General features: G+C 46.4%; 2 protein-coding genes across 9 annotated transcripts in view; both read left to right on the plus strand.

Annotated features, from left to right (window-relative positions):
* The first annotated feature begins 79 nt into the window (after nt 1-79).
* On the plus strand, nt 80-9,084 carry slc13a1 (solute carrier family 13 member 1). 6 transcript variants are annotated; one of them, XM_061772417.1, is made up of 14 exons: nt 80-2,075; nt 2,542-2,670; nt 3,246-3,573; nt 4,784-4,820; nt 4,909-4,984; nt 5,512-5,654; nt 5,745-5,864; nt 5,941-6,039; nt 6,545-6,646; nt 6,727-6,818; nt 6,897-6,991; nt 8,284-8,445; nt 8,629-8,766; nt 8,851-9,084. In XM_061772417.1, the coding sequence occupies exons 1-14, from the start codon at nt 1,971-1,973 to the stop codon at nt 8,983-8,985; spliced, it is 1,761 nt and encodes a 586-aa protein (XP_061628401.1). In that variant the 5' UTR covers nt 80-1,970; the 3' UTR covers nt 8,986-9,084. The 6 variants fall into 6 exon arrangements, with proteins under 6 accessions (XP_061628401.1, XP_061628402.1, XP_061628398.1 ...); XM_061772418.1 differs by having other exon boundaries at nt 4,787-4,820; XM_061772414.1 differs by having other exon boundaries at nt 80-1,611; nt 1,895-2,075; nt 6,727-6,991.
* A 561-nt stretch (nt 9,085-9,645) lies between these two features.
* Nucleotides 9,646-13,331, plus strand: part of cadps2 (Ca++-dependent secretion activator 2) — a 74,461-nt gene continuing 70,775 nt past the window's right edge. For all 3 annotated transcript variants that reach the window (XM_061772409.1, XM_061772410.1, XM_061772411.1), the window contains exon 1: nt 9,646-10,417. In XM_061772409.1, coding sequence (XP_061628393.1) covers nt 10,046-10,417 — 372 coding nt within the window. In that variant the 5' untranslated portion in view covers nt 9,646-10,045. The remainder of the gene's footprint in view (nt 10,418-13,331) is intronic.

The raw sequence follows: 13,331 nt of genomic DNA on the forward strand, positions 1-13,331 counted from the left end.
CCTCGAAATTCAAATTCTAAAGTTCTGTCAATAAAGTATTCACAGCACTTCCCTTTTAAAAGATTTCTAGTTTTATTCCAAAATGTGTGTGGGGGGCGAAGAGTCTACACACACAAAAAACTCCAGGCTTGAGGACTGGTTATTTTGAATTTTTTACAAATGTATGCAAATAAAAAAAGCAAACTTAAGAAATCACGAGTGCATAAACCATAAATCACACATTTGGAAAGTATTTGCAGCGCTTCACTTTTCAGACATTTTGTTATGTTATAGCCTTATTTCTTAAAGGGGAAAAATTAAACGTACACACAGCGCCCCGTAATAGCAATCAAAATGAGGTTATTTAGAATTTTTTTTTTTTGCAAACATAACACATGCATTAAGTATTGACAACTCTTCTTTTTTTTCTACATTTTATTTTCCATACTTATTCCCAAATGGAATAATTTCTTTCTCCCCCCAAAATTGTATAACCAACAGCCTATTACAAAAAAAACATGATTGTTGTTTTTCTTCTTCTAATGTATTAAATAGCCCTGCGATTGGCTGGCAAGCAGTTGGGGGCGTGCCCCGCCCCGCCTCCTGCCCGATGATAGCTGGGATAGGCTGCAGCACGCCCGCGACCCGCGTGAGGAGAAGCGGAACGGAAGATGAATGATTTTAGAGTTGTTGTTTTTTTGGGTATTTTTGTTTGTGTAATTTTTAGTTTTTAATGTCTTTGGATATTTTTGGGGGGATAATTTTACATGGGGCATATTTAGACTTACTTTATATTTTAGGCTTATTCCTTTTGGTATTTTTTCTAAAGGTAATTTTTTGAGGAGTTTTTTATACTTCATTTTTAGGTGAGTAGGTCTCTGGTGTTTTTTATTTTTATTTTTTTTATTTTTAAGATATTTAGATATTTTTGGTATAAGGTCATGAGAGGAATTGTTTCTTAGGTCACTTTAAATTTTTTTTCAGGTCTTCTGGGTTTTCTTTACATGTCGACATTTAAAATGTGCCAACCCAAAAAAGAAGACAAAAGGTCAAAACGAGCAGCAGCGCGAGTCGTCGTGCGCGCTCGAAACGACGACGCCCGCCATCACGGTTACCATGGCGATGCTGAGGCCAAGTCGGCGTGAATTCAAAAGCGGCGCAAATTGAAGTCCAATTTCTCACGTGTGAGTTTTGACAGCAGTTCTCCCGCGACAAACACCGAGGATGCGCGTTGTCGCCATGCGAAAACGACGGCGGCTGTCGCGCGAGCTAAGCCGGGCCGCCGCCCGGGCCCGCCGTCCGTCTCGGCATGTGTTTCTATTTCCAAGAGACGTTGATTGTTCTTTCCTAAAGCGTATGTGGTGCATTTAAGATATTGTGTTTCCAAAAGTGTATTAACGAGATCGTATCCACCGCAGAAAACGCCTCGCCTGCTGGGTAAACATGGCCGAGGCGCAGCCCGTGGGCCGTCCGCTGACTTTCTTGAAGCTTAGGAGACGGCGGACAAAGTTCAAAGGTCATCGGGATCACCGAGAGCTGGCAACTGTTTAACTGGAAGATAAGAAGGAGAAAAGCCGAACGGAGGCGCGACCGACGACATGGAGCTTCAAAGGCGTTTTGACGACACCTCAGGTAAGATGCGACGCTCGTGTCTGCGCATTTTCGAGGGGGACGTATGACGCAAGAAATGCACTTTTGAATGCAAACGCTTTGCGTTAGTTCATCTGCAGCGCCTGCCGATCATCAAGTGGGAACTTCAATCATGCCTACATCTTGACTTTTCGGACGATTTGTGAAATAGTTGTGACGTCGCATTCGGGACCACAAAAAGGCCGGCAAATTCTTGATGCTTGGAATATGTGAACAAAAGCGTGCCATAAATATGCCGTTAAAACCCCTGGGAACTGTTTCAAAGTGTGTGTGTGTGTGTGTGACCTCATGACCTGTGACGAGTGGCGGGAAGAAGTGAAGAAGAGGAAGAGGACGGCAGGATGTGGAGCAAGCTGCGGAGCGTGGCGTGGAACTATCGGCGCGCGCTCCTCATCGGGGTGACGCCGCCGCTGATGCTCCCTCTTCCTCTCGTGATCGCCACCAAAGTGAGTGTGACGACATCATCGTCGTTACTGTCTAATAACTATGCTGTACAGAGATTTTTATATCGATCGTTCCTAAAACCGTCTGTTGTCATACTCGAGCGACTCCAACTTCCGGAGACAAATTCCTAATAAAGATGATTCTGATTCTGAAAAGTCTGTTTGTAGTGATCAGGGAGTCGGGAATGCGTTCATAATCATTCACTCATTCCCGACTCCCTAATCGCTAGACCTGGATGGAGATTTTCATATAGTAGACCTTTTGATAGTTCCTAAAATGTTCACTGAAAAGTCGCTTTGTAGTCGTTTGGGAAGAAGGAGTGAATGATTCCAACTGCATTTGGAATGCGACCGGACTTCGCAAAACTGTTACTAATGCTGATGCATTAAAAAAAAGAAAAGAAAAGCAGAAAGGAATGTTTCTGGATTCCCCACGCTGCCAAGCACGCTCATTCCCGTTCCACATCAGGAGGCGTGTTGCGCCTTCGTCCTTCTCTTGATGGCTGTCTTCTGGACCACCGAAGTCATCCCTCTGCCCGTCACCGCCATGTTGCCCGCCATCCTCTTTCCCGCTTTTGGCATCATGACGTCATCGCAGGTCACTTCCACCATCAAATCACATTTTGGAAACAAATGTATGTGAGACGGTGAGCATAAAGACAAGGTAACAACAACATAAGAAGATGGTCTCTGTAAGACATTGTTTGTCTGACGGAGTATGTAAAACACTCAACATAAGATCTTTTGGGATGTCCGTGCGTGTAAGCGAGTGCTTTCTGACAGTGTATGCGAGACTGAATTTGTGAACTTGCATTCAAGACAGCATATTTTTGATTCAATGTATGTAAGACACCAAATGTAAAACAGTGAACTTAAGCCTTCTTACATTGTTTATGTCAAACAATGAACATAAGATTATTTCTGATAGTTTACGTAAGAAAGAGTATGTACAGAGAGTGTGTACCTGGCACAGATAACACGGTACATTCAAAGAAATGCTGGAATTCTTTTTTCTGGTCATGATCACCTGTTGCCAGGCAGAATTTAGCTCAATTATACCTGCCCCACGGCCACATACAAATTTGCATACCAAGAGTTTTTTTTATTTATTATTTTTTTTTTACAATCGACAATCGACAAATTTGTAGTTGCATCGTTTTATTTGCCCAACAGGTGGCGACGGCGTACTTCAAGGACTTCCACTTCCTGTTGGTGGGCGTCATCTGCCTGGCCACCTCCATCCAGAAGTGGGGTCTCCACCGGAGGGCAGCCCTCCGTCTGGTCGGCGCCGTGGGCGTCCAGCCGGCCCTCTTGACACTGGGCTTCATGTCGGGCTGCGGCTTCCTCTCCATGTGGGTGCACAACACCTCCGCCGTTACCATGGTGATGCCCATCGCCGAGGCCGTCCTCCGCCAGGTCCGGCGAGCCGACGACGGGGGCGGGCGGTTGGCCGGCGAGGGGCCCCGCCGGGGCCGCGACGACCGGGGCCTGCAACTGGACGGTAGACAAACTACATCGACTGTTACTATTTTGCTCCACTTACAGCTCTTTAAAATACTGCGACAGGGGCTTTTATAATATGGGTGCTGCTTTTTTGGTGAGCAACAGATTTTGTCCGTCCAGCCATCCATCCATCCATTTTCTACCACTTATCTGAGGTCGGGTGGCGGGGGCAGTAGCTTTATGGTTGATATACAAGGGCATATTGGTTTGAGGCGCTAATGTTTTCAAGTGGGTGTTTTTTAAAATTCATCTGAGGAGGGGTTTACGTGCCTCACTCGGTGCTGCTGTTTTGCTTAGCAAATGGACTTGAGAGCATCTGTTTTAATTCCACCTAATACCCGTGTTTGTCCTGGTGGAAATAGGAAACAGGAGGTTTTTATTTGTTCGAGTGGATGATGTACAGTAGGTGGCAGCTCATTGAGAGACTGCTTGGCTCTGTGCTGGTGTTTTGGTTAGCAACATAGTTTAAATGGGCTCAGCAAATTTTCAGCACTTCTTTAAAGTCTGTCTTAGAAACAAGCAGTGGGATACATCTATTTGAGGGAGGCGTTTAGTTTTTCAAGTGAGTGTTTTGAAATCACTGTTTGCTGTTTTGGTTAGCAAATGGGCTCACCCATTAATGCTTTCAAGTCAACATGGAAGAGCACAAGTCCATTTGCTGGTTGTTTTGAATTCATCTGAAGGACTGTTGACTGACGTTGCGGTTTTGATTAGCAAATGGGTTCAACCGTTCATGCTTTAATGTCACTGTGTCAACGATCGCGTTCATAGACTGACGGGATTACACTTCGTACGCCTTATTCGAGGGAGGCGTTTATGGAGTGGATAAAGCACCCGGCGACTCATTGGGATACGGCGTCCATTATTTGAGGAATAATGCTGTTGTGCTTTTTCTCGGCGACCTGTGTAGAGAAGTTGGAAAAATAGGGAAAATATGATCTTGAATAATATTGGTATGTGCACCAAACTTCCACCGATGTCACGCCAATTTTCCCACTGGATCGTGCAGTCGCAGCGCCGTTGCATTAATTTCAATCCCGACTGCTGTTGCGCTAGTTATTGTGTGGCAGGCGCACCGCTGGATGATTCATTTTTCTGTTGATTGCCATGAGATGATTTCCGACAATAGAGGTATTCAATTGCACTGTGTGTGTGTGTGTGTGTGTGTGTGTGTGTGTGTGTGTGTGCGCGCGCGTGTGTGTCACCAGCAGAGATTCATGTTGAGAAGGAGAATGAAGGTTCGGGGTAGGTGTTGTTTTTTTTCCTACAGTTTTTCTTCCTTGTCATGTTAGAAGATCCAGAAGAACAAAAAGTTTCTCTCTCTTTGCCGCAGGGAGGACCACAAACTTCCGGAAGAAAGATCCTCATCATCATCATCATCATCATCATCATCATCAGATGCCACTCAGGTGCAAAAACTCACGTTACCGCTTCTTTTATTGCTCTCATAGTCTTTACTAATAGTGGTTTAGCTCGGGGAAGCCGGACAGAGGACTCAGGGCAAGCGTACAGACTTTAAAGCAGGGCCCGGCAACCACGTGCCACAGGTGGCGCTCCGTGGCATAAACCGATCATTGTGTAATTAGGAAGGCTTTAGCAGGTACGCAAACGAACGTTGCATTCGGCGTTGCGGTGACGTGAGAAGGCGAGCCGGGAGAGGGGCTGGCCGAGTGGTTCCTGACTGTATAGATAGTGTGCAGTATAGATTTCTGCCAATAGGAGACATCCATGCGTCTCCTTAGGGCTGGACCTCCATACACACCAAAAATGAGCTCTTCGAACAGAAAGAGCAGACTTCCTGTGTGTTTTGGGGAACTTTTTTGTGGGTCTACTCACGAAATTCCGTTCCGCTAAGTGCAACTGCCTTCTGGGGGCTGAATGTTTCCCGCCACGACAGTATCTGATAAAAGCCATGTCCTGAACGGTGGCCGTGCAGGCGGCGTGTGCGACAGCGCCCCCTAGGGACCTGATGGTGGGCAAGGCCATGTGCATCGGCGTGGCCTACGCCTCCAACATCGGCGGCATCGCCACTTTGCCGGGAACGTCGCCTAACCTCATCTTCTCCGAGTATCTTCGTCAGTGAGTCGTCCCCGTCGTCACACGTATTAAATATTCAAGTAAGACGATCACAAAGTCCCCTCGTGTTCCGCCGTCATCGTTATCGTGGAGGACTTACCCAGAATGCAACTGCATCAACTTTGGCAAGTGGCTGGCATTGTGTTTGCCCATCAGCGTCCTCATGTTGCTGCTCACGTGGGCGTGGCTCTGCTGGCTCTTCATTGGCTCAGAGTGAGTCAACTAGGTCAACTACGTTAGCATTAGCATTAGCCTTAGCAACTCAGCTGCGGTCTGTCATCCAACACAGCGTCCGGTCGCTGTGGCGATGCGGAGGAGAGCTCTCCGAGAGGGAAAAAGCCAGCAGGAAAGTCATCCAAGACGAGTACAGAGCGCTTGGCCCCATGAGGTGAGGACTCACTCACTCACGCATTCATTCATTCATTTGCTAAGTTGGGCCTACTAAGGCCAAGAGTCGTGTTCATTCAGTAGACTCGCCGTAACGTCATCCATTCAATACAATACATTCATTTTACCAATGCACTTATTCATGCCATCATCAGTTCATCCAGTCATTATCAATTGTTCATTCATCCATTCATTTCCTAATTTGTGAGTGTGTAACACCGATGAAGTTTTAATTGATGTCATCAATTTAAACAATGTTATTATCGGTTGTCTGTTCATTCGTTCACATCTTAGCAAGCACTCATTCGTTTACGTGTCCTGCAGTAGGCTAATACGTGAACACGGTGCGTTTATTCTCTTCATCCAGTCATGTCATTGTTCATCCATTCATTCCATGGGTTCATTTATTCATTCATTACTATCATCAAGTAATCGTTCATTGATGACATCAATGTTTCATTGCATCACCCGTGATGATCCGTTCATGCGTTCATCCGTGTGCTCAGTGGTCAGGAGATGTTCACTCAGGTGGTCTTCCTCCTGATGGTCTTGTTGTGGCTGACCAGATCTCCGGGCTTCTTTCCGGGCTGGGCCTCCTTCTTCCCTCGGTGAGATCTCAGTTTGATATCGGGTCATTTTTTCCCAAGCTGACGATTGATCGTTTACGCCGGTCGTCTTCCCCGCGCAGTCACGCCGACTACGTGACCGATGCCACCGTGGCTCTCGTCCTGGGAATCCTCTTCTTCCTGGTCCCGGCCTACGGACCCTCTCGGAAATATGGTCAAAACCCAGATCATAAAAACATGGAAAAATGTGAGAGTGTGAGGAAGATGGTGTTGATGATGTGTCTTTCTCCAGAGAGCATGATCACCTGGGAGGAGTTCCAGGCTTCCATGCCGTGGGAAGTGGCCCTTCTGGTGGGCGGAGGCTTTGCCCTGGCCGAAGGTACAAAGGTGCGTACAGCGGAGCCCGCAAATTCGCGGCACGGCATTCGCAGATTTTCTTTTTTTTTTTTTTTTTTTTTTTTTTTTTTTTTGGCTAATCTCTAATATTCGCTGAAAAACTCTTTGCGCTCAGGCCAAAGCAATAAAAGGCCAACTTTGGCGCCATCTTGGTGTGAAGGAACTACGTTGAAGTAAGTTGAGGAGCTTCCTTTCGACAAAAGCGGCGCTTTGCTGGCATCTCGTGCCATCTAACGCAATTGCAGCGACGCCTTGACGAGTTTAATTTGTTCCATGATCACACTCGCAACGCAATACACTCAAATCATCTTTGCCCATTGAAATTAAGAACAATTTTTTCCAAGCTTCCAAAAAACAAAAATACTTTGGGTATTTTTGTTTTCTTTAAATCTGAAAAATATCACTCTACAATGTTGTATTTTATTAAAACATACAGTAATAACATTATGAAACAGTTTTTGCATGATGATTTCGTGCTTCAACGCCCTTTGACCTACTGGTGTGCGCGCCTTGGCCCCCAGGGGGCAGTGTAAAACCTACAGCTCTGTTGTGCAGGACTAGATGTTGATATCCCTTGATAGATATTGGTACCAACACGCACAACCTACACAATAGAGCTGTAGGTTTTACACATACAGTATATATACATTATAAACTTGAAGAAGATGGTTTCTAAACGTAGTAAGCGGCACTAATATGCATTTTTTTATTGATTTATTTGATATTTTCACAGAGGATAAGGAATATATGCTTGCGAGTATTGTTATTTTAGCCGGCTACTTGTGCTGCTGCACTTTTTGTCTTCAAATATCTGTTTGCCGAAAGGGTTATTTACTGTAACTAGCACAACATCGACGCTCGTTTTGTAAGCCTGACTATGATGTTTTGCATTATGTATTAGCATTAAGCTAAGTGACGTTCACAACTTATGTGCTTTGGTATAATAAATACCATTGAATGATTTTTTTTTTTGTAGGCGAGCGCGTCAATTACTCGCGGATTTGTTTGTCGTGTGTGTGTGTGTGTGTGTGTGTGTGTGCGTGTAGTTCAATTGAGCTCCACTAGAGGGAGGCAGCGGGCTCACCGTGCGCTGCCTCCCAGCAGGAAGTGAGCAAACACAACCAGTCTGACTCGTTTGAGCCTCATTAAGGCTCATTTGCATATTCATGAGGGGAACACTGATGCAAAAAAAAAAAACATTTGGTGATATCTGCGAATGATATTTTGCCGTACCTAATGAAGTGAATGAAGTGCCCGTTGCGTGTCGGTGTGTGTCCGTGTAGGAGTCGGGTTTGTCGCGGTGGGTGTCGGAGCTTCTGTCCCCTCTGGGCGATCTTCCCCCGCTGGCCACCGTGGCCGTGGCTTGCATCATCGTCACCACGGTAACCGAGCTGGCCAGCAACGCCACCACCATCACCATATTCCTGCCCATCCTCTCGCCTCTGGTGGGCACGCACACACACACACACACACACACACACACACACACACACACACACACACGTACATTTTTGATGCCTTCATGCAAACACTGCTACACTGCATTTAAGTGGAGGTGTTAATGTTTCTTTTCTTTTCGTTCGGAACGTTCCCGTCAACCATCACAACCGTTCCCTCCTGCGGCGCAGGCCGAAGGCATCCACGTCAACCCGCTGTCCGTGCTGATCCCGGCCACGTTGTGCACGTCCTTCTCCTTCCTGCTGCCGGCATCCAATCCTCCCAACGCCGTGGTTTTCGCCTACGGACACTTCAGCGCCGCAGACATGGTGAGAATCGCAAACATCCCAGCCACTTTATCGGTTGTTTCTTTTAACCCCAACCTTGACCTCCGTGGCGTCCCGTGGCTCCAGGTGAAGGCGGGGCTGGGCGCCAACGTGATCGGCCTCCTCGCCGTCCTATTGGCGGTCAGCACGTGGGGTGTGCCATTGTTCTCACTGGATACGTACCCCGATTGGGCGCCGCCGTTCAACGCCACGGCGCCGTGACAGACGTCGCCGGCAAATACTTTCATGTATTTGTATTGGTTTTTTTTTAGATACATTTTTGTGGCAATGTTACTGTAATAAACACTGGATAAACCAAGAGTTAGAGAAATTGTACAGCATAAATGCAAGGAATGCGGTATACAAAGTTTTGGGACAAAGCCGGAAGGTGCTCTTACACTAAACGTCAACTCTCAGAAAGATGATCGTCTCCGTGGAAGCACACGTTTCAATTTTTGCTGGTTTTATGTGTTAGCAAGACAGCTGCTCTCATGGCTAATAGTTATAATAGCAATACGTTACAGTACAGTGGATCCCTTTTCCATTTTTCCCCCCATTTCTTTTCCATGTTTTCTTTAAGTTTTTTTTTTTTGGGGGGGGGGGGAGCAATCATGAAAAAATAGTGGGGTTTATTCCCGCTTATTCAAGATTTTAAATTGTTTTTTTGGGCTTGGGGGTGGGGGGGGGTGTTAAAAAAAACACGTTTTTTGCAATGCAATTTTTGCAATTAGAATGGTTGTCAATTATCCGCGGATTTTGGATATTCGCAGCAGGGGTCCGCTCTGAACAGTTCTGTGCATAGCTGCTGTATGAAGGACAGCTGATCCGCGTGTGCTCAAAATACAAGTCGACAAGCACTGACCACTAGCGGCGAACGACTAATCCGAGCCTCCCTTCTTGTCACCACAATTCCTTCTTACTTAAAGCTTCATCTCGTGTGTTTTCGTGGCGGTCGAACGTCTGTTTCCCAGCGCGAGCGCTCAGGCGGTCGGAGTGATCCCTCGTCGCGTCTCTCGCCCCATCTTCGTTTGCAGCCGCAGGTTGCTCACCTGTGTGTCGGCGTGCACGCGCCTCCATTCCGATAGTGCGCGGCCGCGCGTACCGACCGACCAAACCAACCGACGGAGCCAAGTCGAGGAAAGCCGCTTCCTCCAGGCCGGCTCTCGTCGTGCCCCCGACGGACTACCGCACCGCTTACGCCACGTCGACTCAAGATAACAACAACAAAACTATCCGAAGAACAAACAGTCGCTTTCCGCTCGGAGTTGACGACGGGGCGGCCATGCTGGACCCGTCCTCCAGCGAAGACACCGGCGGGGAGTCCGACACGGAAGTTGCCCGGGAGGCCTCCGGGAAAGCGGACGGCTCCTCGGCGGCCAAGAGCCGAGCGGGCGACCGGCAGCGACAGCAGACACCGCTGCAGAAGGAGCGACCGCCCTGCGCCGCCGCCGACGCCGCCGCCGCCGGCCAAAGTGCTCGCCACCGCCGCGGCGGCTCCGCGGGTGAGGAAGAGGAGAGGCGAGAACGCGAGCGTCTACAGCGGGAGGAAGAGGAACACAAAGTCAAGTTGCAGATTTACGTCTTCGTCCTGCGGTGCATCGCTTACCCGTTTAACGCCAAGCAGCCCACCGACATGGCCCGGCGGCAGCAGAAGGTGAGCCGACCCGCACACGCACCTGACAACCCGGGGAAGCTCCTCGAAACCAAACCTCTATGGAAACACTCTCCCATTTTCACGGAACCTGCCAGTAATTCTGATACTTCTTAAGTAAACAAACATTTATGTACCGCATTCTCTTCTAAAAGCTCTAAAGAGCGATTCGGCACACAATCTATAATCAACACGGGTGTGCTTTTCGACCCAAAAGTTACTTTTTCTGTTGGGATTTCATGCTGGCTCCACATGGAGGCTGCCGGGTGACTGCTTTGCTTAGACAGGAAAAGAAAGTGGATTTCACCAGTCTAGTGCAATGTTCTTCAATTATTGCTTTTATACACACTTATTAGACCAGTCCAGTGCATTCTATTCCAATTATTGTCTTCATTCACCCAGTCTCAGTCTAAAGTTTAAATTGACAGAATTGGATGCCACTCTTTATGTTGCAATACAAATGACTAAATCGGTGCCACCCTGCTATCTTTGTTTATTGTTGTGCTATTCGTGTGCCATTGTACCCCGAATTTAGTGGTGACTAGTGGATACGAGCGACTCGACTTCCAAATTTTTTCCGGGATAAGAGCCGCAGTTTTAAAATTGTTATTTTATTTTTTTAAAGGAATTTGATCTACTTGATTGTTTGATTTGACATTTCCAAATGCCATTAGTTTTGTCTTTTTTTTTTTTTTTTTTTATGAAACCACATTTACTTTTTTGAGTTCTGAGGTTAGTGCCGTACCGATGAGTCACTTGACTTTTTAGTGCCACTGCAATATGATTGGCTGCTGCACAGAGGCAAGCACTCCCGAGAACTCAATTGGGATTCATAATAATGGACGGATTAATCGCATTTCCACTCGTTTCAATAGTAAAACATTTTTTTTCCCCCTATAAATCCTGTGAGAAATGATATTTTTGTCACAGATAACATGCCACCTGTTGAATTTGATGCATGTGTTCTCAGACTGAAAAGAAGCCATGTCGGTGCCGCGGCGTCCCGCCAGGGAAGTCGTTAACGAGCCTTTCACGCTGCCTGATTTCAATATGCAAACAAGCTTCCCGCGCGGGGGGAACGTGCGCCGCAGACGGCACGCGTGGGAGTTTTTATGCACGCACGCACGCGGAATTCAATTAACGAGACGGACGCTTGACCCAGCGGGAGGGATTGATTGTTGGCGTGATGCCGCGTCCTGAACGGAGGCCACATGGGGCTCCATTTTGGATTTCTTTCCACCAGGCGGTCCGCTTCAGAAGCTCTGTAAATGATGCTACGTCATTGTTTGATCACACGGTGCAAGGCAGCAAGCAGTTCAGCATGAGGAAGATGACAAAGTTGGCACACAAGTAACGCCCCAAAAAAGTGTGAATTTTCACATTACCTTCCGTAATTCGTCCACATACCAAATAAACAATTTCTTTCACTTTATCTGAAAGATCCAATGAGCCATTTGACACATAACGTGACCAACACCCTGATGATATTTGCGCATGAAGTCTGACATTGTTGGCAGCGGTTGTGCGTTTGTTTGTGAAGTTTGTAGTGTTTTGTTTGTGACGTTTGTTGTTGTTTTTTTTGTTTTTTTTTTGCGAAGTTTGTTGCATTGTTTGCGATGTTTGTAGTGTTGTTTGTGATATTCATAGTGTTGTTTATGATGTTCATAGTGTTGTTTGTGACGTTCTTCGTGTTGTTTCTGACATTTGTAGTTGTCTGCGATGTTTGTAGTGTTGTTTGCAACGAGACATCCAGACATCCCATACCAGGTATCGGTATCGGGCCGCTACCGGCCTGGTTTCAAGGTGTCGGGCACTTGTGAAGGCTGCCAATACCAGCCACCCATACTTAAGGCAAAAACAAAAATCTGACATCGCGTAAGTCCTCCTCACCAGTAGTCGGCGCTACACTGCGGCGGTTTGACACGAATCATCATGTGCGTCAGAAAGACAGAACGAGAACGGTCTTTGTTTACAATTATAGGTCGTTGTGTTAATTGAGATTTTATCTATCTAAAGTACTAATGATATCAGTACTTAGTATCAGTGAGTCCTTGTGAACACTCATACTGGTACCAGTCAAAAAAAGTGGTCTCGAATATTCCTCGTTTGTAGTTTTGTTTGTCAAGTTTGTAGTGTTGTTTGCAATGTTTCTAGCGTTTTTTTTTTGAGAAGTTTGTAGTGTTTGGGAGTTATTTTGTGTTCTTTGCAGTTTCTTGTGTTTCAGTTTTTTGTTGTTTGTCCAGTGAGTTGTGTCCTTTGTGCTCTTTGTTGCGATTGTGTAGTTAGTTGTGTTGCTTGTGTACATTGTTGTATTATTTGTGTAGTTGTTTCATTAGCATGCTGTGTTTGTGTAGTTTTTCGCGTTGCTTCCATCGTTTACTTTTGACGGGGTACGTTGCTCACGTGTTTTGTTGTTTTTGTATTTTGTGTGCACAGCTCACAACAACAGCTCACATGTACATATATTTCCCACGAGAGACTTTGCTGCTCACGACTATTTCACATTTCACGGTGTAAAAGGAACATTACGTCGACCCCGCAGAGCAACAAATTACGCACCAAATTTTCAGCGACGCTTCGAAACGATCAACAATCTTGTTGATGTTAAATGCAGAGAGCGTATTGGTCTGGCGCCATCCGGTGGCATCTTGGTGCCAAGGAATAATTTGGATGTGAGTGAATGACGATTGCCATGTAAAAAAAAGGCACAGATGTCCAACTTGAGCCATGCCACGAGTCGGCGTCATCATGGCGCATTTCTTAGTTGTACATGTGAAAAGAAAAGATTATTTTGCCATCAAAAGCCCTTTCTCTGTTTGTTGTTTTCTTTTATACGTTGAGGCAAAACATATTAGCGTTCTGCTTGACTTGTTTCTTTTCACAGAAAACTCGTTTTCTCCACTTTTTTGGGTGAGAA

Source organism: Phyllopteryx taeniolatus, chromosome 5 (genome assembly GCF_024500385.1).
Source record: "Phyllopteryx taeniolatus isolate TA_2022b chromosome 5, UOR_Ptae_1.2, whole genome shotgun sequence".
NCBI lineage: Eukaryota > Metazoa > Chordata > Actinopteri > Syngnathiformes > Syngnathidae > Phyllopteryx > Phyllopteryx taeniolatus.